General features: G+C 36.6%; 1 protein-coding gene across 2 annotated transcripts; it reads left to right on the top strand.

Annotated features, from left to right (window-relative positions):
• Positions 1 to 24,622, top strand: MTF2 (metal response element binding transcription factor 2). Of its 2 annotated transcripts, none has more exons than XM_062497351.1 (15): positions 1 to 248; positions 10,118 to 10,316; positions 10,465 to 10,546; positions 11,385 to 11,480; positions 11,855 to 11,955; positions 12,283 to 12,431; positions 13,698 to 13,793; positions 14,663 to 14,731; positions 15,563 to 15,686; positions 18,866 to 18,933; positions 19,307 to 19,477; positions 20,099 to 20,207; positions 20,364 to 20,422; positions 20,565 to 20,669; positions 21,461 to 24,622. In XM_062497351.1, exons 1-15 carry the CDS (start codon positions 244 to 246, stop codon positions 21,813 to 21,815), a joined length of 1,788 nt encoding a protein of 595 aa, XP_062353335.1. In that variant the 5' UTR covers positions 1 to 243; the 3' UTR covers positions 21,816 to 24,622. The 2 variants fall into 2 exon arrangements, with proteins under 2 accessions (XP_062353335.1, XP_062353334.1); XM_062497350.1 differs by having other exon boundaries at positions 21,458 to 24,622.
• The last annotated feature ends 1,911 nt before the right edge of the window (positions 24,623 to 26,533 follow it).

Here is a 26,533-nt window from a genome sequence, read left to right as displayed (position 1 = left end):
TTTGTGCTCCCAGAATGCACCAGCGCCTCCTCCGCGGGAAACAAAAATGGCGAGGGGCTTCGCCGGGGCCGGGCTGCCCGTGAGGCGGGTCTGACCGTCCCCCGCCGCCTTCCGCCGCCGGTCCGCCCCCGGGGGGCCCGCTGCGCACCGAGCGCCCGGCCGCACCGCGTCGCGCCGCAGGGGGAAGCTCCGGAGCTCGCCGATTTCCCTGTATGAGGCGGTTGGCACCACTGGGGAGACCGAATGAGGTGAGGGGTGGGGGGGGGGGGAGGGACGGCCGGGCCCGCGCGGTGGGGGGGGGGCGGTCCCCGCAGCCCGGGCCGCCGGTGCCGCATCCCAGCGCCGCGGCGGGGAGCGCTGCGAGGGCCCGCTCCGGCGCGGGGGGCCCGCGGCCTTGGGGGAGGGGAGGGAGCTCCCTCCGAACGGCCGCTGGCAGGCGAATGTGAGGGTCAGTGGTGCTCCTCGGTGACCAAAACAAAGGGAGGGAGGCAGCGGGCCGGTCGGCGGGGCCGGGGGCTGCGGCGGTGAGGTGCCATCAGCCTCGCGCCAGCTGTATTTTCATCTTCTCCTTTAAGGATATTGTCCGGGTAGGCTGCGTTTGCTCGAGGGCGAAGAGAGCAGCACAAAGAGGTAGTGGTGCTCTTTGGTAACTTTGTTTTAGTTTTTTTTTTTTTTCCTTTTTTTTTTTTCTTTTTTTTTTTTTTTTTTTTTTGTGGCTCTGTTTTTGTTTTTTTTGGGATTTTTTGGGGTTTTTGTTTGTTTTCAATGTCTCGCCTCTTTAATTTGTTAGGTTTGATGGTTTGAATGTGCACAGCAGGTTTTTAGTCCACTTAAATGGGGTAACTGTTGCTGACTGAAAGGATATGCAGTAATGCCCTTTTTTTGTTGAATTGTGTGGAAAGAATGGGTTGATACTTCTTTTAGTGAAAGAACAATATGGTTCTGTGCTGGATACTCTGGACGCTGATATTAGTGTCGAAATACGAGGGGTTGTCCTTCATTCATGAAGGATCAGGGTGCTATTAGAAGTAAAGGGCCTGCATAGTTAAATGAAAGGCTCTGCCAGGAAAGCAGTGCAGCAGTAGGGTTGTTTCTGGAATTTCTGATAGGCTCAGTTTGTCATAACTTTAAAAGGTCTGACATAGTAATAGATAATGACATGGTTTCCTTTTGACTTAGTGTAAGGGAATGGGACCAATGATATGTACTCAAACTGCCAAAAGTATGGGATAGTAACAAAAAAAGTGTTCCCCTTGTTTTTCTTTTTTTTTTTTATTTTTTTATTTTTATCTGTGGTCAGGTTGGTAAAAGTTAACCTGGTAATGTTTGTCCCTTTTTTTGAGAGCTCAAATTACATTTAATTTGAAAGTATCTGAGATTAAGGGGGAGGGTGAAAATGTTTAGTTTCTGTATTGTTAGAATGCAGGTTAATGAGCTCATAGCTTTTCATTGAATGGATAATAAGGGAAAACAAAGATTGAAGGTATGAAAGGAAATGCATAATACAGTGAAAATGAGAAGGGTCTTTGCAGGGAGCTACAATCTGTGAAATGTGGATCTTTACTGAGAGTATAATGTAGTAATGTTTTCCTCAGTTAACCCTTATTTTGTCAAATACAGGTGTGTGGCTTCTCAACAACTTGCCTTTTCTGTTCTGGAAAGAATTTAATATCAGATGTGGATGCTTTTCATATGACTTAATAGGTTAGTCAGCTGGGTATTTTTTTTTTTAATAGGTGAGAGAGACATGAATTGGTAGCTAGTATGAAGTTATGTTTGTCCTTTCCTCCACCAGATCAGGTAAAATTTATGAGAAGAGCAGCTGTAACAAATAAGTTCCAGTTAATTTCCCAGTAGACGGTGGACTTCTGTATTCCCTGGAGGTGGACATAAATTAATGTAGAGACACTAAAGCATATTTTGTGTTCCTCATGTGAGTTGTGGAGGAAGAAGCTTGGAGATGAGACTAGAAGCACATGTGACTGAAGCCAGTGTGAATCTTCTCTTAGTTTGTGAATTGACCACATTTTTTTATGTCACCGGCCGCTGGCCTCGCTGCAGAGTTGGTTTCACCTTCTTCACAGGCCTTCCTTGCCGGAAATGGAGGGGAAGTGTGTCTTTGAGCAAAACACAACAGGAGAAGAATTATAAAACCACAGGTACGGCTGGAGAGAACCTCCATGGAGGAGTGAAATCAAGATGCTTACCTTTCTTTGAGAGGAGAGCTCATGATGAGAGCATTTCCGATGAGTCTGCACATACTTCATTCACTAAATATATTCAAGGATAATACTACTTTACTTTTGTTTCAGATCTATTTATTTTTTTTAATTCTATGGGACGCTTATAGGGGCTGATGTTTTTGCAGACTGACCTTAAAGAAGAAAACTTATCGTTATGGGATTTTGGTCAGCTCTGAAATCCATTTTTCTTCCCCACTTCTCCCAGAGCAAGGTAGCATGTTGTCTGTTATTTCTTTTCATTGCTGGGGTGTGTGTTCACCCTCCCTTGGGTGTGTTGCTGTGTGTACTGGATTTGGATACTGTAGAAACCCAAAAGGCAGCTGCTGTCTTCACAGAGGTGCTGAGGATACAATTAAGGACAATTTTGGTTTAAAGAGGTGTCTTGTGACCAGGTACCATTGTTTTCTCCCTGTTACTTTCTGCCTCTTCACATGCAAACATGTGATCTATCCCAAACAAATGGCTCTTGCAGTACATGACTGCCCTGTCCTACTTCCCTGCTTTCCGTTTCTATAATGATCTTTTAAACTCCAATACTTTAACTATTTTTATCACATAGATTTAAAACACTTCTAGTTATTTAAGATTTCTTGAGGGAGAATGTGAACAACAATAAATTCACAAATGATTATAGTATTATGATCATGGGAGTACACTTATCCCAGTGACCATCTCTTTTTAACAGTATGCATCAATCTTATTAAGGACAGTCATATTTCACAGGGTTAGAGAGCAAAACCACCATATTCTGTCTAGATGCTAACAAGTTTTGTGTCACAAGCAGTCACTTCCCCTCAGTCCTCTGGCTAAACTTCTGAGATGCAACAGATTCATAGACCTAACTGCTAATCAGATTAATAGGTGGTAGGGCCTCACTTATTTTTTTATTACCAATTTTTTATTTCTTAGAAGCAGAATTTTAGTTTTGTCAGGTAATGTGATGTATATACTTTTGAAAGCGTGGATCTGCTTAAAAACTCACAAATGAAAGGGTACTCTATGATAACTAGAGAGTTCCCTAAAGATTCTAACCAGCCAGAAGAATTCAGAGGAAGAAAATCATAGCCAAAAGATAAGGCCCTTTAAAAGAATTAAAGCCCTCACCAAAACAAACCACCCTATTGGGATAGTAATGTATTATGTGAAATCACATTTGATCATCATGGGTATTATTAGGGTTGACTGGGTAAAGCTGAGAATAAGCAAGCTACAATTTCTCATCTTACTGGCAAGGAGTGGCTAATACAGAATGGTTAGCCTGAAATCATTGGTGGGACAAAGTTGTTCTGCCTTAGATGATATTTTAAGTTTTATCCATGATGGATTTGTTAAGCTTTGCTTGAGTGGCCTATGAATTGGCTTGCTGCACCTTTGAACAAATATGTGAACTTGACTCATATAAGCCCATGGGACCAGGCTGCTTTCAAGACCACCAAGGAAACTCTGATGTTATTGCAGGGCTCTTCACAACTATTACATGTTGTGAAGAGCAGGGCTAATCCATAATGATTAGAGAATGGCACCTGTTACCCCATCTTTGGAAAGGGCCGAGTTCAACCCAGGGAACCACAGGTTGATTAGCTTCACTTGGTCTTTAGGGAAGTTATGAAGTCTTCCTGGAGGATGTTTCTGGATGTATGGGAAGGTGATGATAAAAATATATAAATTACGGCCTGAACAATCTGACCACCTTCTGTGTTAAAAATAGCAGGGTTTTTGAACATGGGGAGAGCCTTGTCCAATCTTAGTTTCAGCAAGGCTGAAGGAAGACATTGAACATTAATTTAATGAAATTCAACAGATAAGAAAGCAAAGTCCTGTGCCTTAAGAAGGAAAGCCAGGTGAAAATTGGCTAGGGATCAGCTTTGCAAGATTGTCTGGGGATCTGACAGACAGAAAGCAGAGTATGAGCCAGCACTGTGTCCTGTGAGCTGAGGCAAGGGGTATCCTGTGCTATAATAACAGAGGTAGAAGACTTGAGGGGAAGTGATTATTTCCTTCTACACCAAACTCATTAGACAGCATCTCAGAAGAATGCTGTGTTTTAATGCTACCACTGCAAGAACCATCAGACCAGAAGAGTTTGGTGTAGGGCCACCTGGACAGTCAGGGACTGGAGATCTTGCCCTGTGAGAGGGGCCTCAGGGAACCAGCTTCAGTCAGCTTCAGGGAGACATAACTACAGCCTTCCAGCTCCTGTGTGAAAATTAGTGTGATGCAATTAGTGTCTTCACAGCAGTGCACAGCAGGAGGACAAGAGGTAACATGCCTACATTGGAATAAGAGAGATTCTGATGGGGGGAGGGAATATCCCCTGTCCCCAGGGTGGCAGCTCAGCAGTGGAATGGGGCCCAGGGTGCTTGTGGCCACCTGGCTTGGCCTCATGGCTCGTGCTGTGCTGAGCAGGACTAGAGAATTCCTGAGAACCTCTCTACCCTGAATTATTGTATTATCCTAAATAACACTTAAAACTGAAAGTAATTTTGATAATGTATTTCTTGTCCCCCAGTCACTACTCTCTAATTTCTAGACTGAGGGATGTCTAGATTAGAGTCCCCTTGCCCTTCTTTGGTACAGTTGGCTTTTGATTGTACCAGCATATAAAATAGTGTAAAGATAAGGAACTTCAAGTGTGTTTTGTAGATGTTGTATGACATGGCACATTGGAAAAACAATATTAATTTCAGTCTATGAAGTAGTGTAGAGAATAGACTATAATCTGGATTGGTACTTGATCCTTTGCTTAATAGATGTTAGTGGCAATGTATACTAATATGATAGTCTGTGTAATTGAAAAGTGACTGATGCAATAACGTTGGTATTATGAAAAGCAAGGTGATTTTTTCTTTTTTGTTACCAGTTCAATCAACCTGATCTGAAGTTTGGACCAGGGTTGGGGTGGAGGAAGTTACTTTTAAATTTGACCTGTCATCCTGTTGATTTTGACAGTCTTCTTGGTCCAGCAGAATCTTTTTATTTGGGGGAGGAAAATATGTTTGCCACACTGAACAGGTAATGGTTGGTGTGAGAGCTCATAAATACTGAAGAAGCTGAAAGGAAGAAATGTGGCCAGGATCCAACATCTCTCCAGCTGTTAAAGTAGAGACCAGATCCAAGTTACAGGCAACGTTGGAAACATGACTTCAGCTGTCTTCTAGCTGTGAGCACTTGTGGCTTATCTGGCTTATTTTAGTCACCAGACCTCTCTCTGTGAGGCGCTTTAATTTAAATATCAATCAGTGAATCCATATTAAGGGAAAGAAAACAGAATAGGAAGGTAATGGAGAAGCCAGCTTGTCATTCTAGAGCTGTTGGGAAGGGAGCAAGGTGTTGTATTGGATAAGCCATATGTGAAACTGCAATGAGTTTTGTGTGTTCTGAGCCCTTGCTCGACCTCCACTCCCTTCATTCCACATGAATGTTAACACCTGTTTTAAGGAGGGAGGAACAGACTGCTTGTATTTTACATCATCTTACAACTTCTTCATAGTTCAGTTTTCTCTAATAAAGGGTAATAAAGGGCTAGTTTGCAACTTCAGACAAAAAAAGGTGATTCATCAGCAGTAACATTGTACTTCCAGAATCTGAAGTGATTCTCTAGTTATCATAAGTTCTTTCACTATATTTTCCTTTCCTGTGGGATACAACATTTCCAGTTTTGAGTCAGAGCCTAAACCTCTGTCTTAGTAAATGTTGTCTGTGTGATTTCTCTCTGATTTCCCTTCTGCTAAATCTTTATAGTAGTCATCCCTTCACTGTGATTTGTGTTTACTAGGAATAAATGAGGTATTTGTCCCACTTTGAGTTTTCTCAGTGGATTAAAAGTTTCTCCCAATGTTCTTTGGGCACTTCGTTGTTGTAACTTAGTTTTTGAAAGCATTAAAGATACTATCTGTGCTTATAGGACAGCTATCATCTGTTACTGTTGCAGCATTTGTGAATCAGGTCTGGAAGACTTCCCTGAAATTGTATGGATTGTCAGTAAACCTGACTAGTTCAGTCATGCAGTCTGGCAGTGCCTGCTGAGGGAGTTTGTGTCTGAAGTTGCTTGTTTGCATTTATTCAGTTGTGCTTACAACCATCCTGTGAAGCAGATCAGTGAACTGAGAAGGCTGGAGGAAAAAAAAAAAGGCAATAACCCGTCAAGGGAGTTTTTCTTAACAGAATTTTTTTCACTGCAGCTGTTGAGACTGAAGGAGTATAGGAATATGAATGATCTTAAGAAAAAGACACTTGGACCCAAGAATGCTCAGTCTCTTTAATCCTTCAGCCTCTTCACATCTTTTCCCCCAGCTTTTCCACTCCTTCCTTTTGTTGGATAGCTGTAGAGGTAGAGGAGTAGAGGCGCCAAATGAACACCAAAATTTTTAACTGTTGATAAAGAGGTTAGAGTTACAAGTGAGTCAAAGCTAACAAATCTGATTTTGATAAATATATAAAGGCATAGTAACTGCTTATGGTTCATGAATCAGACTGATTTAAGTAGTTGACTTTGGGAGGGAGTTTGCCATTCTTGTTGACAGTAACAATTAATCTGCTTCTGCAACATATTATAAACTAATTCATTAAGTAGATGAATAGAAGGTATCCTTCTGCCTGTCTTGCTTGAGAATATCTGTTGCTATGATCTAGACTCCAAGGTGAAAAATCAGTGAGCATTTTCAGTACTTCATAACATCAACTTCTCAAAAAAAGGTCAAAGTGCATTTTTATTTTCAAACATATATCAGTGTGCAGACACATCTTACTGACTGCCACCACTAACTTCTGGAAGATTCTATGGATATACAAGTACTTTGTTTTTGCATTTTAAATGCTAGAGTAAGAGTACAGCACAGCATACTTAGCATTGAGATGTAAAGCCATGCATGCTGTATGACATACAGTGTAGCTTGGTTGTGAAAGTTAAATGAGATAATGTTGATCTTTATAAGAATTTTTGAAAAACAGTGCATCTGATGGATATTGTGCAATTTTAAGTTCTTGGAGAGAAGTATTTAAGATGGTGGGGAAATGGTTATTTCAAGGTTACTAATTTTGTTAGTAACCGTATTATATGTTAGGAAGGTGCTATGAGGCTAACTTTAAGGAAGACTGGAAAGCAAGTTGCTGGAAAATGTGGAACATTTACCTTCTTGTTTGCAGATTTTGAAATTCAGTTTGTATTTTAACTCCCAACAAATTTTTTCTTTAATTGTAGCGGTGTGCCAAAACGTCATACCTGCAACAGTTAGAGCTGCGATTAGACAGAGGGGCAAGTTAGGAACACTTTATGCATGTAGCTTTTACTCTGGTCTGCACTGCATTTCTTGTGCAGTGACTCCAGAGATACTTCAGAGACACCTACTTGAAGTAACTTATGTCCTGTTCATTAAAGTCAATTTGTTAAAACAATTGACTCCCTACTTAATCACAGTTAAAAACATTGAGGGAAGGTTTCCCTGGAGAGACACTTCCTACCCATGTGGAAAGCAACTGTTAAGTTACTGTCAGCCTATTGTAATAACTAACCCTATTTTCAGTCTCTGAGATAAACCATAAACTGCCACAGCAGGAGCTGCTTCCAGCACTGCCATCACTCACAAAGAGAGCAGTGTGGACAATGGAGAAGTGTCTGCTTTATTGGCTCACATCTTTATTGTGTATCAAGGTTCTTCAGGGGCTGAAGCTGCTATTGTGTCTTTACGTTGTTGTATAAGTGAATGCATAGATTCATTTAAGTGTTTTGTGCCAGAAAATGATGCACACTTGTTTTTGGTTGTGATTTCAGTGGTGGTATGAGACAAACATTTGTGCTTAAAAGAATGCTTTTGGAGACTTTTTTTTTTTAAATATAAAGCTCACAGTTGTTTAAGTGACAATCTGTATTGTTTATGATAAATGAATTTGTGTATTATTGCATATTTGGTAGGAGGTCTTTCACACATTTTTTAAGTACTGGGGAAGAAGAGCAAACATTGCTGCCTTGTAGCAGGAGTGGCTACCTATTTCTAGGTTAGCCTAGCTAGGCTAATCTAGCTTTTTCTAGGGTCTTTAACACCAGAAAAAAAAAAATGGAAAAAAAAAATCTTTGTACCTCTCTGAGAGTAGTTCTGTCAAACCTGTTGTAAACTAGATGCTAGCACTGAGAAAGCAAAAAATGTGTCCTTGGCTGCTACACTTTTATTCTGTTATTGTAAACCTGTTTTGAATGCTGCATGTATCCTGTCTCTTTCTTTTATCAGAGGCTAGAGTAGAGCTGAGGAAAAGTAGCAATGAAATGAATTAGCTTTTGTGTAAGAAAGGTAGAATTGGTAAGATTCTTTATCTAGGAAATCTGGCTTGGTGGTGAGTCTGAACATTGTTACTTGTACCATGAAGAGAGAAGATGGAAAATAGCAGTTTAATTTTCTGTTGCAGTGATGAAAGGTGTTAACTGTGAAACAAGCCAAAGGATTTTTTTGTTCCTCTGGTCTTTCCTAGTCACCCCTCTGAATATTTTTGTGTTTGGGATCAAGCAGGACTTAAACTGGTGACCCAGTTGTGCATGAGGATGCCAGAGGCTCATTATTAGCTGCTCTTACTGTAATGTCATTGCTAAATGTCACATTGATTATAAGTATGCTTAAAGCAGCTGATTTTCTTGTGCTTTTCTTGGTTTAAACTATTTAACATGACACTTTAAGCCATTACCTTTCCAGTTTTGTCATATTAAATGTGAGTAGTAAATTCTTTAGAGAGGATTCCTTTCTCTTTGAAGCTGTAGAGCAAGTTCTCAAATACCTGTATAGTAATTCTCTAACTAGATAGGACACTGATTAATTTAATGCTTTTTGTTGGTGCTTTGCAATTAATTCAAATATTTTTGGTCCTGATAATGTGCCTAAGATACCTGGAGTGAGGTGAAACTGCTGTTCAGTTGACTGGGTCCTATTTAATTTCCTGGTCCCTAATTGTGTTTGCATCCATGTTTACACATAGGTGTAGTTTCTAGAGAAAATACATTTGTATATACAAATGGTAACTTTATTACATAGTCTCAAATTCTGAGTATTACTTTTGAAGTGCTTCCTTGTGCACTCTCTGGTCCTGTTTTAGAATTTCCTGTATTTTACTACTGTAATTGAAGTGTAGTGTTTGACAGTCTGACATAAAAGCATATCCACACTTACCTATACATAGACTATGTATTGTGGAATATATGAGGAAAAGTGCTTATTGATACAAATAACTTAGTTTTGGGTTTCATGTATTAAAAAAGGTTGCAAGATCTGTTGCTTTTCCTTCCTTGTTTTCTACCCTTACTCTAACAGAGAGGAAAATTTATTGTACATAAGAAATTCAACGTGTAGAAATTCTTCCTGTGCAGGAAAGCTCTACAGCTGTGCTTAGTGGCATTGCACGATTCTGTGTTGGAGGTACCTCAGTATTCACCTTGAGCCAGGGTAATGCTCAACCTGTAGGTAATGCAAGTTAGAACTGGCGTAGGCAATGCAGTTAGAATTGGCTTAGGACCTTTTTAGCTTCCTTGGAATTTTATAAAACTGGCAGTGATTTGAGTTTTGCATAAGTAATCCTGTATTGAATGTTTTTGATGTGTTTTTCAATGCTTCTGGTGGTTTTATGATGAGTCTCTGAGCTGGAAAGTTTGCGGTTCCCATCCCCATTTACGTTTGTTGATTTCCTAGAACACATCTCTTTTATGAACTTACACCTTTCAGATTTTGTACACATGTATAGTAGTAGAGGCACTGCTGTTAAAGGTGTGTGAAGTCAGAAAAGACGAGCAGGACTTTGGTTGCCTGAGGTTCTGGAGTTGGTCATGCTGGTATTTCCAATCCATGGCTCCTTTAACCCAGTTGTGGTTACCTGTTCTCTTGCTTGCCTTCCCTTAGAGACTCCGCAGCGGTGGGTAATTCACTGGTCCATAAGCGGTCTCCTTTACGTCGCAGCCATAAGAGCTCAGCATCTCTGGCCAAGCTGTCGTTACGTGATGGACAGAAAGCCAAAAAGCCACTTTGTAAATTTGAGGAAGGTCAGGATGTCCTAGCTAGATGGTCAGATGGCTTGTTTTATCTTGGAACTATCAAAAAGGTAATCACATTTTTTAACTTCACTGGAGTCTTAAAGGGTCGAAATACTGTTGAAAATTGCAGTATTATTGTCTCACTTATGTAGTATTATATACATTCTTCTGTTTAGTGCTTTTTCTCATGGCTTCCACTGTATTTCTGTCTTTCAGATAAACAAACTGAAACAGAACTGCTTCATTATATTTGAAGACAGTTCCAAATCCTGGGTTCTCTGGAAGGACATACAAACAGGCAAGAACTTCCATGAAGTAGTAATTGTTTGGTATCTTATTTGTTTAAATTACTGTTAGAAAAAATGGTCATGTTATATTCTTTCATTCTAAAGAGTGATAGAATTTAATGTGATCCAGGAACAAAAATTATGCTAATAAGAAAAAAAATTAATAAATGAGTATGAGAAAATTTCAAGCTGATGATCCTTATGGGTCACTTCCAACTCAGCATATTCTGTAATTAAGAAGCTTGTATTTCAATCAACTTTTACATTGGTACATGGTATAAATGGAGCAAGAGGTAGTTTTGTTTCCAGTTTGCAAACTTATTTTTTTTTCTCCTTTCTCTGCTGTAACTGTGTGCTTTTGTGCACTTGCAGATACCTATGAGTAGGAATAACTGTAGTAACTTTGGAGTTTAAGGCAGCTTTGGCAGATTTGTCAAAGGGATATGAAAAGGGTTTATGTATTTACATGGAAAGAAACACGGAGTAATATAAATAGAAAAGATCTATTAGCTGTCCAGTTAGTATTTATTTCTAGATATTTTTAGTCTAAATTTCTTCTTTATTAAGTTACTGAATTTTTGTTGACATTGAAGAATCATGGATTGCATAGTCAGTAGGCAGTATAAAGCTTATATGATAAGCCTGTCTGATAGCTTATGATAAGTGATATAAATATTTATAACAGTCTGTACAAAATGTCTGAATATATTCCTAAGAATTTTGGCACTGTAACAATGTTTCTACAACGCATGCATCTGTAAGTGAAATTGTGAAGAAGGCTATACATGTGGTAACTGTTCTTACTGCAGATATAATGTGAAAAAAAATCACCATCTCATCTTTGTCTAGGAGCCACTGAGAGTGGGGAAATGGTCTGTACAATATGTCAGGAAGAGTATTCAGAAGCACCAAATGAAATGGTTATATGTGATAAATGTGGGCAAGGTAACTAGATTTTTTTTTTTTCTATTTACTGCATTTTAAAAGATGTTTTGATTTGTTTCACAAAGGAGGATATTTGCCCGGCTATGACTGACTGCTCAACTGATCTTAAATTTTGTAGCCCTTAGTGGCTATTAACAGCTCAGTGAAAGATGATAATCCATGTTAAAGTGACTAACACCTGTTCTGTAAGTCAAGATTATTTTTTTCTACTAAGAAAGCTTAAAAGACCATTTTGAATGTGTTACCAATCTTTTTGTTCAGGATTTTGGCACTTAATTGATAATGCCTTGTAGTTACATTAGAGTTATATATAGTTGATTCTGTGTAAGCTTTTGTCATTTTAATCATTATTTGGGTGGTCATTTTTCATACAGGGTATCATCAGCTGTGTCACACACCAAATATTGATTCCAGTGTGATTGAATCAGATGATAAATGGCTCTGTCGACAGTGTGTCTTTGCAACGACAACGAAGGTGTGTTTCTAGAAAAAAATTATGAATTTGTTTCATATTGCATGTGTCTTTGATTTTGAAATGGAAACAATAAACAGATCTGGCATTTTTTTAGTGATTTCTCTCTTATATTTGATCTGAATGCAAATTTTGTATGTTGAGAAGTAATACTATTTTTAGAAATCGATGTTTCACTTTTAAACAAACATATTAGTACAAACACAAATACACCTGAAAATACTTTACTTGAAAGTTATGAAAACTTTTTGCAATCAAATAAAAAGCTTTGGAAGTTTCAGAATTATATTACTGTTTTTTTTGTAAACTAATTTATCTGTTTTTGCCCAGAGAGGTGGTGCGCTTAAGAAAGGACCAAATGCCAAAGCACTGCAAGTCATGAAACAAACGTTACCATATAATGCAACAGACCTTGAGTGGGATGCAGGTCATAAAACCAATGTCCAGCAGTGTTACTGCTATTGTGGAGGACCTGGAGAGTAAGTAAATGGATAATACGTAAAAACTTTTATCCACTGCAGCCACAAACTTGGGCTCTTGTAGCCTTTGTTGTGAACTTGTTAGTTTCTGTTTCTGTTGTGTGTACATATCAGAAACTGGATGCAAGGTGGGATTTTGAGTTCTCTATACATTTTTTTCAGTGTCTCACAGTGGGGAATATATTATTAATTTATTTTCTTCTCCCATGAAGTACTTTGGTTTGTTTTAATTTTGTCATGTGACCATCACAGATAATCACATTACATTCTATAATGAGCAAGGAATTTTTTGTCACTACTGTTGATGTGCTGAGTTTGGACAGAGTTGTTGTTGAGGATCTCACAATTCTAGGCAGAATTTTTCTGATGTTAACTGATTTCATCTCTGTTCTGTTAACTCAGAACTCAGTTCTGCCATAAGTCACAAAAATAAATGTACCTAGTAGATTAGTTTATTAAATTTTGTTGGACTAGACAGTTGTCTGATTCTACCATAACATATCCTGGTTTTCAGTCACTGGCAGGGGAAAGATTTTTTCCTCTTATGGCATTACAGAGTTCTCTGCTGGTCCTTTTTTACAAGAAAGGCAAGAAGAGGACTTCTTAAGCAGATAGCAATGAGTACTCTGGTGTCTGCATGAGTGAGTGAATGAATAAGATAGCATTGAAGATTTGAGGTCAAGGCAAGTGAAGAGTCCCACAGAAAAGCAAAGTTTTTGAGTGAATACATACAGGATAGAGCTCTGGTTTGAGACTTTTGAGACTTGAACAAACATTACTGTCAGCTTTTCGTGGTTCCTTTTCTCAAGGAAAAAGCTGAAGAAGGAAAAGGTGTAAACTATGAGGTTTCTTTTGAGGATTCAAGTAGTTGGATCCCCAGAACAAATGTTTGACTTAATGCAGTTGTGTTGTGCTTTAGAAAATAACAAAGAAGCTAATCTAGTATGTCAGAATGAGCTTGTTTGGGGTTCTGGAATTCTTACTGAGAACTAAAAGGTGGATGTCAGAGTAAATTAAATGTTTTTTTTTTTTCTTAATTTATTAACCTAATTAATTCTTTTACTATGCTTTTATTATTCCTAGTCTGTCTTTTCTAGTAATTAATTATGGAACTAAATGTTACTGAAATATCTGTGGAGATGACTATTTTATAAATGGTGAAAATCAGTTTGGCTCAAAAGATCCCTTCCTATTTAATTTAAACATAATCAAGAAACAATTTTCAGTAATTTTTTTAACACATCTTGTTTCTTTCTGTTGTTGAAGCTGGTATCTAAAGATGTTGCAGTGCTGCAAATGTAAACAGTGGTTTCATGAGGCTTGTGTGCAGTGCCTCCAAAAGCCAATGCTTTTTGGTGACAGGTAAGAAAATTAAGCTGTACTTCATGGTTGTATTGCTTAAAAATGTGAGGGAAGTCTCACGTGTGACCTTTTATTAGGCATCCATAACACAACAGTATGTTTTGAAAAGGGGTGAGTTTTGGGTAGAAGTTTGTACCCGAGTCAGCCTGTGTTCGGGTGCCAGGAAAATGCAGTTCTTCATCTCAGTTGAATAGGAGGATGCAGTGAAGGGTAGTGGAGAGGTGACCAATGGAGAGTTGGGTTCCAGCTGTTACTGCCTTCACTTTGTGTGGAAATCCTTTATACAATGGGTGCAACTCTGCATCCTCTGCTCATGTGTGAGGAGTTAGGACAAAAATGAAAAATAGTACTGGTCTGTGCTTTTATTTTAAGAGAAACATGGAGCACTTGCAGCACATGAAAGGAAAACTGGAGAAGAGAATCAAAGAGCATTTCATTCATTATTCATTATGATTTTATGTGGGAATTTTTCTGGAATGTTTGTATGAAGGAACTGAGGATGCAGGAATGTATGGGTTTTTAATATTTGCACTTGTGCACAGGTTTTTGTATTTGAAGGATTGTGCTGGGGACATTACAGAGCATCTTCATTGAAACAGTCGCAGGTTGAGGGACTTTCTCAGGCAGAATGAAACAGTGTTAGCAGGATGAAATTGAAGTAGTACCTTATATCTGGCCCAGTAGGCACATATTATAGAAGTTGCTAAAGTAAGATAAAGGGATTCACAAATACCATGTGGCTGAATTTCTAGCTTGCTTAACTTTTTTTTTCATAATCAGGGTATTAAAACATTGTGTGTGTGTGTGTGTGTGTTTGGACACCCACCACCCAGACATGTGTACGTATACATATATATATATATTTCTAGGTTTTATACATTCATTTGCTCAGTTTGCAGTTCTGGACCAGAATACCTCAAACGTTTACCCTTGAGATGGTAAGTATGAATTTTTAAAAAAATAGTGAGTTGAATACATGCTTTGCTTTTCTTTTTGGTGTTTTGGTTCTCCTTGCTGAAAAGGAAATATACTTGTTAGCTTGAGCTGTTTCCTGAGTCATTCTTGCTGTATATGATCAGGGATAAGTTTCTTTCAAAGTTTATCTTTAAAGGTAGGGATACATTGTGATTGCATGCTCTTGGGATTCAGTCCTGGGATCTTTCAGTGAAGTAACAAGCAACTACTCACTTGTTGCGTGTATGTGAAGATTGTGATATCAAACTTGAGTGCTTTTTTTTGGATGTTTCAGATCCTGCTGTATTGTGTAAGTCAAATATAATGAGTACCAGAGCACACCTCCTGGTGCATTTTGTAATAGTTACCTTGAATAGTCTAAATGGGACTAGTCTGTAATAGAAATTATATACCATTTAGTGGATATATACCTAATGCTAATAAATACATGGTGGAAATTACCTTGTTAAATATTCACCAAAATACTTGCATGAATTCAGAACTGATGCATTCCGATGTGAATTCAGACATGCTTACATATGCCATGGTCCACACCAGTTTTGGAGTTTAAAAAAATATCATGACAATGAGATGAGGCAGAAATGAAAGTGAGATGCAAAACAGAAGGAATCACTTAAAGAGAAATTGCAGGAGGCTTCATAGTGTTGTCTGGATTGAGTGTCTTAAGTTGGTCTTTGTGTTCCTCCACCTGTATAATGCTAATATCTTTTCTACTAAATTGTTTCAAAGGAAAGCAATTGGAAGAAAAATACTTGTTTTCTGTTTTTGTTTTTTTTTTTATTCAAATATTCTAGGGTAGATATAGCACATCTATGCCTTTACAACCTAAGTGTTATTCATAAAAAGAAATATTTTGATTCGGAGCTTGAACTTATGGCCTACATTAATGAAAACTGGGATAGATTACATCCTGGTGAGGTAAGTAAGTAGAATACCCTTTCTTAATTTTAGATCACAGTACATACATATGTCCTGAAAGTTGACAACCTGTGAACTGTTTTACTCTGGATATTGAATCCTTTAATACTTTAAAATCTGGTAATCCCAAATAATGAAGTAATTTTTGATTTCCTTGCAGAAATAAATGCTTTTTAAGTAGTGTATATTTTTCTAAACTGTAAAATTTCTTCAAGTGATTGATGCAGCTAATTACTTGTACAGTGACTTTTCATTACTTAACTGTTTATTCTGTTGCATATCTACATTCTTTTAGTTTCATAATTCTTTTATTACTTTGATATTTTCATGTGCCCTGACTTGAAAATCTAAAAGTTGAATTGAAGGCAGAGTATATTGCATGTGAAGACCACATTCATTGTCTCTAAGGTGTAACACATTGTTTGTGTTAAATATTGTACTCAGAAATTTCTTCTTTGCTTCTTCATTCTTACAGTGAGGATGGTCAGTTTGTATCCAGTTTGTTTTTGATACTTTTCCAGTTGGATTCAGTTATTTGTCAAGACATTTTTTAGATTATTACTGTACTAGTTATTTTCCCAGCTATTTGATTACTGAGGATTTATCTTAGCATTAAAGGAAATCCATTTACTCAATCAGATTGACCTCATATTTAACTAAGAGGACCAGTGTTGATCTCTGTTTCTGTATATGATGTTAGATGCAAAAAATTAAGTTCAGTGTCATACTGCTGATAGAGTATGTACTCTTTCTTGCCTGAACATTTTTGAGGGTTTTGAAGGCTTAATACGTGGCATATAATGGGTTGAAATTCACTATCAGTGCATCCTACTTTCGTACTTCTCTGCAGTAAATTCGTACAACTGTGGTCCATTTTTTACTAGCACACACAATTTGAGAACCAAGTGTATGTTCTTGGTTTAAATGAGTAACTTTTACATAAATAAATGGAAAATAGCGTAAACATGGGCATTTTAAACTATCAGAGTCAATAGTTTGTTAAAAAGTCGAGTAAACACTAAAGCATTTCTAAAAATTAGTCATGAATGCTTATCTGGTTGACTTTGATATGTATGGTATCTTTTACCTCAGTCATAAAATCAGCAAGTCTGATATGTCAAGTCTTGAGCTTTGATTGTGAAAGGCTGCACAAAATGTAATTCTCACACCATTTTCTCAAAAGAATGACTCTCATACAGTAAGATAGCTGGCTTAACAAGTATATAAGCTGTATTTAATTTTGAATTTTGTTTTTCTTAGTATTGAAGGAAGAGAAGAAGAGATTTAGTTTTTCATTTAACATAATATTCATTATATTTAACATAATTTCATGTCAGACTGGCTGGTCAGAGCAGTGGATGAGGAGAGTGGAGCCGTCATTGATTTGGAGCACATAGGCCATATTGAAGAAATTAAAAGGTTACAGTTCTGTCCTCTTCCCCTTTCTGCCTCCAATCCATCCATGCTCAGTCTGTGAAAAACATGTAACTAATGGGGAGGAAGGAAAGAGCAGATCTAAAATAAGTAAACTCACATCTTTAATTAGTATTTTTAATTCTTTAATACTTCTACACCTTCAAGGAAATTAGTAATTTGAGGTCTGAATGCTGTTTTCAAATGGCTAGATTTTTAATAAATTCATACAAGCTGTATTAAGGAAATTTCAATACTTTATTCTGAGAAGATTTTAAATATCTTTTACATTGGCAGAATGTGGCTTGAAAAATCTGATTAACTTTGTTTAATTAGGGAAATGAGAGAAACAATATGGTCGCAGAAATAATTGACATGTACAATATAGTGATTTTAGGGGTTTTTAATCTTCTTAAATTACCACTGCTAAAAATGACATTTTAGTTACCTTCTCTACCTATTTATACTTAAATAAGAGGAAAGGGTTTTTAACTGTAGGTAAGACAGCAGTAAATGGTGGAGTTATCAGAACTCCTAAGCCAGTAATTTTTCATGTGTTGTTATTTAGAAAGCAATAAATGTGGCAGTTTTCTGTAGTTTATTGCTGCAGAGTTACAAGACCTCTAGATAGCAGTGGATTGTATGAAATGCATACAGTGAAGTTGTTACTTTCTTTCTTACTTGACAGGTTATTTCTTTGGCTAAAACCACTTGAACACCTCCCTTAGCTTTGGTAGTCAGGTAGACTGCCAGTCTTACCCAAAATCATGTTAAAAGGTTGGGGTTTATGGGTGTATTTCCTCACTTTTTAGCTGTAATAATGTTGAATTCTTTGACCTTTTCTCTCTGTCTTGTTTGGTGAGAGTTGTATCCTTTAGAAAATATCTGATCCTGGATTTTTTTTATGGGGTTTCTTCGATCTGCAAATGTTGTACATCTGGTCTTTAGTATTCATATTAATAGTGAAACTTATAAACTACTGTCAGCTCTATAATTAAAGATAAATATACAAGTTTTGGCATGGCAAGTGGAAATAATGGTAGTTTTGCTGGAATTGAAAAGTAGATGCATAAATATAAAGGTAAACAATATAATTTTACGTTCTGTAAATGTAGCCACGTGACAGTCACCACCATACTTGTTTTGCTTTTCTCTGTCATTATTTATGCAAGTTTTCAAAGAGAAGATTTCATGTTTTGAAAGCTTGGTAGGGACTAGTTACTTCAGGCTTTGGTGAAAGGAGGGAGGTTAGACTGGGTCTTCACTAAAGGGGCATGAAAATAGATCTACTGAGATTTTTATAATTCCAATTCTAATTTTCCTGGGTGTTTTCCTTTATTTTTTTTTGTATCAAGTTGAGTAGCATTAAAAAAGAAATCAGTTGGGTCCTATGGCAGGACTTAGCCATAATTATCATAACTACAGAGACAAAAGAACCTAATTATTTATCCTCTATTTGCAGTCTTAATTAATTTGTTAGGAGTCTCGGGAGAGTGTTGTGTTCCCTCATTACACTAAATGTTATTGAGATTTTTTTAGTGTACTTCTTAAAAGTGAAACTCATTCTATGTCCTTGGCTTGATCCGGCTTTAGTTCTGTGGATGTAAATCACAAAATATATGGGGTTATGGTTAATATGCAACCATACCTAATATTTTGTTAATGTACTTCACATTCAAGTCTATAGTTACAATGACTCAGAGTAACTGGAATCTTTCTATTACTAAAGTTTTTGAGAGGTTAAATAATTTCTTAATGCTTTACAGCTGGCAGACACACCAAAATCTGAAAGATATGAGCATGTCCTGGAGGCATTAAATGATTACAAGACTATGTAAGTTATTGGAACTTTTCTGTTTTAAATGTTGTTTGCCTATTTAATCTGAGGTTAGTTTTCAGTCTATGTGATAACTGTTCTGGCTGTAGATAACATTTTAAGTTTTAAATAATGTTTCTGTTTCAGGTTAAAACATTACATAACTATTTTGATTGTAATCCAGACGAAGAAAGAGAATTGTTATAACTTCCATCCTTCTTCCACTTCACATTTTGTTTTTGAGAAGGAGGATTGTGATGGGGTAGAGAGGGGAGTAAAACAGTGTTTGAATGAGTATTCTCTTTGAATATAATTTTGTTTTGCATGTACCCTGGTATTTTAAATGTTACATTCCCATCAGAATTTTAACAATTAATTTATCATCATCTAGGTTTATGTCTGGAAAAGAAATAAAGAAAAAGAAGCATTTGTTTGGCTTGAGAATTCGAGTTCCTCCTGTGCCACCGAATGCTGCTTTAAAGGCTGATAAGGAGCCAGAAGGAACTTCACATGAGTTCAAAATTAAAGGCAGAAAGTCATCTAAACCAATCCCTGATGTGAGGTAAAATAACCCAGTCATTCTAGCAGTGTTGTGGTTAATTTTGGCTACTTTGGGTGTTTTTGGTGCCAACAAAAAAGGCCTTTTTCTTGTAGAATGTTTTGGGTTTTTTAATGTATAGGCAGATTATTTGTGAGAACAAGGTCTTAAAGGAAATGTAGTTAACTTTCTATTAGGACTCTTCTAAAAAATCAACATGGAATTTAGCAGTAAGAACTTTGCTGTCATTTGGGAAACAAAACCTTTTGCCTTATTGGGTCTCTTAGGCAATAATCTAACTAGACTTCTCAATAGAAAGTATGTTGTGAAATAGTAACTTGTACTGGAAAATGTGCCATCTTTTTCACCAAGAGTGATTACATGAGGAAATTATATTTAATACTTGTTCATTCCTCTTCAACATTTGGGAATCAGTAATGTCCCTAGAAATACATTGAATCTGTTATGATATTATAGAGACAAAATGTAGCAGTATACTTGCAAATTTTGATTTGCCAGAATCACCTCATTTAATACAATGTTTTAGAAATAAACATCTAATTGTATATTCATTGCCAAAGGAAAATGTGTATTCAGTGAAAATTATCATCAGTAATACAGAATAAAATACAAATTTTCTTCTAGGGAATTAAGTAATGGTATAGAAAGAAAGGGGAAAAAAAAATCAGTAGGTCGTCCACCTGGTCCCTATACAAGAAAAATGATTCACAAAACTCCAGAGTCATCTCCTCTGGTAAGGATATTTCTTACCCCTTCCTCCCTTCCTTCTCACAGCATCATAAATGTTGAAGAAAAACATAACAAGTTAATATGAATTTATATTCCCCCACCTGCTCTCCAATAAAATAAATAAAAAAATTTAAGTGCCTTTTTTTTCCCCCCCTCTTAGGATAATGAACCAGTTCCAGTGATAGAGAACCCAGCCTTGGAATTACCCTGCAGTGTTGGGTAAACTAAACAAAAAACAACCCTCCCATAAAACATTGTAACGCCATGTAATTCATCTGTTTGCTTCTGAAATGTCAGCTCAATTTTTAATATACCATTTTTTTTTTTTTCTACATGGCAAACCTGCTCTCTTGCAAAACAGGAAATCTGATGGAACTGCACATTCATCCAATACCTCAGATGTGGAATCCACAGGTGCTGCCAGTATGAAAGAAACTACCTCATCTAACATTTCCAGACATTATAGGTAACTGCTCACTTACTCTGTCTGCTATAAAGATCAAGATTTGTAGTGTATTAATAACATTTTCTCAGAGTAGAGCTATAAATAGCATGGGGAAATACAAAGAAATAGGGTGACTGAAAATTTGTCTTTAACAGTTCTGCTTACATCTCAGAGAAGATTTTTTTGGTGCTTGCTAACCATTGTTTTTGATGTAAAATATGTGGGTAAATGACATTTACTGAAAAGAATTAAACTGTGTAAATATTTGCTGAGCTTCGTTTTCCGCTAGTGGTCACAAAAAAACTGATGTATCCTGAATTATTTTTAGTAGCTTTTGTTTTTGTAGGTTTGTATATTCATGTTCTAAAATATTAAGTATGCTGTGATTTTCTAGAGTCAATAGAGCATGAAAACATTTTGGCACAGAATTTATTAATAAATTATTAACTGCGGTCAACCTTCCTGCTAGCAAATTTTTACCTGAACTTTTCCCTCTCTCAAGTTTAGCAAATAGAATTTTCTCTTTTATTGACATACATGGGTTCTACTATTTTGTCTTCCCTTTCTGGCTCATGCTGTTGAGTGCTTTTATGAGTAATTTTTGTGTGCATTATTGATATAAATGGTCAGTTTTCAAAAAGCTCATGTTTAATTTAGAGTTCTGAAATGACTACCTATCTGTAGGCAATAAGTATTTTTTTTGATTGAAAAACAACAGAAATTATTACATGAGTGGCATGGAAATAACTGATGATAGGGCATACATCTTGAATTCCCTTGGAGTTAATGCTGTGGGGTTTTATTTTCAGTAGTTTATCTGACTCGAGAAAAAGGACTCGTACAGGAAGAACTTGGCCTGCTGCAATACCACATTTGAGGAGGAGAGGCCGCTTTCCACGCAAAGCACTCCAGACTCAAAATTCAGAAATTGTGAAAGATGATGAGAGCAAGGAAGATTACCAGTATGATGAACTCAATACAGAGATACTTAACAATTTAGCAGATCAGGAGTTGCAGCTCAATCATCTGAAGAACTCCATCACTAGTTATTTTGGTGCAGCAGGTAGAATAGCTTGTGGGGAAAAGTACCGTGTGTTGGCTCGTCGGGTGACACTTGATGGAAAAGTGCAGTATCTTGTGGAGTGGGAAGGAGCAACTGCATCCTGACTGTAGGACTGAACATTATGTTCACTGCACTGTCATCTGTAAGTACAGTTCATAATGCAGAGCCACGAGAGAAATGGTCTTCAAATGTGTTTCTAAAAAAAAAAAACAAAAACAGAAAAACCCCACAAAAAAACAAAACCAGTTTAGCCTTAACATGTAACTGTTATCATTACAGCTCTTGTGATAAAGACTTATCTTTTTAAAAATCTGATCTGAGACTTAAATTTTTTAATCTGAACATTGTTAGATTGTTTTAGGTTGGGATATTTTGGGTTACAATTGCTTAAAAATGTGCATGGTGTTTAAAAAAAGATGACATTTTCTAGAGAACATTCCATGGATACAGTTATTGTGATTTAGAGAAAATATTATGTAGATAGCACAAATATTTGAAAAATCTTGGTTTCTTTTCTTACCCAAATGTTTGCAGAAATGTATTTCTATTTCAATACTTTCTAGATTTCATAAGTGCAGTGTATATAATGCCTACTGAAGACTGTAAAATACTGAAGTTTTCTTTCAAACAAAGTGTAAAAAAAAAAAAAAAAAAAGAAAAAATATATTGAGCCTGTAAATTGCTCTGTGACCAGACTTCATTGTCTTCTTAATATATTGTGTGTGTGTGCGTGTGCGCGTGTGTGCGTATACACAGAGGTGTATATGCACACACACACCCGGGCGTGTATATAGATGTGTGATTGTGACCTATGCAATACAAATTATGGGATCAGTCAGCTTCTGAGAATACGTCCCATAATTCTTTTTTTCAGGAATAGTTGCCAGTATTTACACAGCAGCATTTCTTCTCAGGCTTATTGGGTGCTGTTGCTTTTTATGTACTAAGGAAAAGTGTCCAACCAGTGCAGCGTGTTCTGGCAATGGGTGCAGTCATTGACGTTCATGTGCTCTACATTCCATTGTTTTCCACTTGAATTAACCATTGAAAGATAATGCAGGATCTGAAGATTTTGAAATTAACTCTACTGCAAATAACAATTTGAAAGCTCTTGTGGCACTCTGATTGTAAATGTCATGGCCCAGTAATAAAGTAAGTTGACAGGAGCCGTGCAGGATTTCTACATACCTGTAGAAACAGGCATATCTTGATAAATGTAGTATGAACGAAGTATATTATTGCACAGGGTCAACAAATGTTGCCAATTGAAGTAATGTTACTGGTTTTATTACAATATTACCTCTTTTGTGTTTGTGAAATGTACCAAGTTTTAAATTGGTAAGATTATTTTACTTGTTAAAAAAAAAGTCAAAAAGTCTCTTGCCAGTATTAGATATTTTTTCTTTGTCTGCTATTTTGAGGGGGTTTTAGCCAAAGAGTAAACAGAAGAATATTTTTACTTTGGTGGTTATTCACTGTACTGTATAAGGTTAGTTTTCTTACATCCTTACAGTTTGCCACCAAAATAAAATTATGTAATGTTAACAAATGACAGAGTGGTTTAAAGTGTACTGCCTGAGTTAGTACTTATTTATTCCATTACTTGGTTATTTGACTTTTTCTGCTTATCTTGAACATCTTGAAAAGGTGATTTTTTTTTCTGTTTTTTTTTTTTTTGTCACCTTATAGCCAAAGGAAGCAGAGAAAGCTTTTTATCCTGTGCTTGGCTTATGGCTGGCTGGGTTATATTAGCTTTATAAAAGTGCTAATTAAAAACTCCCACTTCTGTTTACCTTCACTAAAATGTATGGGTTTTTTTTCTCATACCCTCAGCTATTAATTTAATGTTGCCTTGCCTATAGCTGCAATATTGTGGTAACACAGTGACTTCATGTTAATTTTTGAATGTTTATATCTTGAGATAATGCAAAATGTAAAGCCTTTGTAACCTTTCTCACACCATCTGTATTTGTCTTTGTTTCACTTTATCCAAGTCCTTTAATTCTAACTGAACACCAGCAGTATTTTTCATAAAGATTCATTTAATGATAAATATTGGAATGTACTTGGGGGCTTTAGTGGGGGTGATGTGGGGAGAAAATACTTGTCACACTTCAGCTGTCCATAGACCTAACTATTGTGAATGTCATTTCATTTTATTATGGTGGTTGACTTAACTCTGATGTTCAGTTTGTATTTTTGGAATTGCTTTTCTCTTAGAATTAAAAGACCAACATTAAATGTGTGTATTTTTTGAGAGAGAAGAATGAGTTTTGATTCTGTACTCTTGTGAAGCACATACTTGGTGGCATCCTCCTATCCATCATTTCCCATCTCTAGCTTTCCTGTTCCTGTCCTGGAGACACTTGCCCTGCACATAGACACTAACTGGTGCTCCAGCTATGGTTGAGGGATGCTTTGTTACAAAGTGTCACGTACTGGAAAATGCTGCAATAGTGCTGCTGAAGATAGAGCTAGAGTAGTAACTAAAGCACACCTACAAATGCCTTTCTCATTTTATGTGAATTTCATTGTATGTAGTAGTGGTGTGTCTAAAGGAAAAAGACAGATGTTGCTGTATGTAATGATTTAATTTTGGTATAACTTGATCATTGTATGTATGCATGTGTGTAAATATATGTAATTCAACTTTGTTGTGGTCACTGATTTAGAACCATTTCTATGTGTATATTTAATATTTTTCCATTATGTTTTATTTGTATTACAGTAGAATTAAGGTAGGAGAAGTCTCTTGTGATGGTTCTAAAAATATAGGTATCGCATGAACAAGACAGGAAAGAAATAATGGCACAATACTGGTCACAATTGTAAAATGCATCATAGCAAACTATTTGTCAAATCATTGTTCTCAACAAAAACTTCAACAGGAATTTTGAATAAAACTATGGTTTTTCTATGCATAATGCATTTTGAGTGAGATTACGAAGGAATTCTGAAAAATCTCTAAGCACAATCCATGAAATGAAGGTCAATATTTTAATGTGAAGACAAATTTAAAAAGGCCTTTAAAGGAGAAGACAAGCACTTTATTGTGGGGGGAGATAATTTAATAAACAGAAAAATGGTTTGTCTTTGGAACATCCTACTGAAGTGATCTTTAGTATTATATTTTAAAAGGAAATTGGTGAATTGAGATGGAACATGCCAAGGCTGACGATGGAGCAATAGTCAGAACAGAATGATAAGGATAAACTGGACAGAAGCATCAGTTCTGTGCACAGAAGGAAGAGGATGAGTCTTGCAAATGCTACACAGGTAATATGTTCAGGCACATCTCTAGCTGCCTCACATCTGTCTAAACGAAAAATAACACTCCAGTTTAGGGCATGATGGAGGAAAGTTGCATTTTGTGGAAATAAAGGGTTTAGGAAACATCGAAACACTGTTTGGTTAATGTTGAAATTAAACTGATGGCTAAACACCCTTTTGGAGGTGTCAGATGTATTGATATTATAGGTTAGTTAGGAAAGCATTAATGCATGAGTTAAACTTGAGTTGTAAATGTTTATAGAAAAGTTTGCTTTGTTGTTGTTTTTTTTTTTTTTTTTTAATTGGATCATCTATGGGTGAGGTGTAATGAAATGAAAGACATGGGAAAAGTCTCCTTTGGAGTTGCTGGAGGGAGTTGGAGGGAGAAACAACTGTGTATTAGCAAAGGTAGTGCAGGACAATAGAAAGAAAAGTAAAAGACAAGTACCAGTACAAGCTGTGCACAGTCTGAGAATAAGCTTCAAATTTGATGCTTTTGATGTCTTTCAATTTTGTCATTAAGCAACAATGAAACAAGATTTTTGTTTTGTCTTGGTGTTTTAGTTCTTTGCCTTTTTGAATGCCTTAACGTTCTCATCTAGCTCATCTCTGCGATTTTTAAAAATCAGGTTTGTACGTATTTCATCGAGATCCATACACCACAATATCGACAGCTGTTCTGGATTTCATTAGAACCAAAAATATTTTGCTGGCAGATGCTAATTTTTCAAATGCAGCTGTAGTTCATACCATTCTTTTTATACAATCTTTCTTCTAATCTGTTTACTGATACTGTTTCACCGGTGGGTGTTTTTCTTGTTCTAGTTTGTTTCCAGTTTCTCAGTTTGCTTCCTATTGTTACCTACTTAGCCTTTGGCACTGACTGACTTCCATGTGGCTTTGGTTTCCTGGTCTTCTGTTTATTTAATGCTCAGCACAGTACCTTCCAATCCTGACATCTACAGTTTTATTCTTAACAAGCTCATTTACTTCAAAATTTGGCTATTGTTGCATTTATTTGTGTCACCATCAGTGGGATAGTTATTGTTTTGCTGTGTACCTGCTTTTCTCATTCATGCTCATTACTAAGGTTGCCTGCTTTGTGTTATTTGGTTGCTCAAATTTGGTATTCATAACTTCACAAATTGGTTGCATGGTAGCAGAGACCAGAAAGCACTAAGGGTACATATCTAAAGATCATCATCGATAGTTGGAAATTTGTGGGAAAGGGAATTAATGGACAATTGTAAAGGTTGAATGCCCCACTGAATCCTTAAGCATAACAGAAAATGACTTTTATTAGATGTTTAATTTCATGTCCCTTAACATAAGGTTGAAATGTATAGATACATGCTTCTAGAACTTTTCTTTTGGTACCTCTATGCCTTCCTTATGCATCTGTGTTCCAATTTAGCAGGTAGCAGATGGAGAGTGAGGATGGATATCGTTTCCAGAAATTTAGTATACACCAAGGGAAGAAAGGAGTTTGTGAACAGTATGGGTTCAAAGTTTCATTAACTGTTGTCAGCTATAGCACCAGATAGCATAGGAG

This window comes from Cinclus cinclus, chromosome 8 (assembly GCF_963662255.1).
Source record: "Cinclus cinclus chromosome 8, bCinCin1.1, whole genome shotgun sequence".
In the NCBI taxonomy this organism is placed as follows: Eukaryota; Metazoa; Chordata; class Aves; order Passeriformes; family Cinclidae; genus Cinclus; species Cinclus cinclus.
Note: the sequence above shows the minus strand (reverse complement) of the source record. Positions and strands in the feature narration are given on the sequence as shown.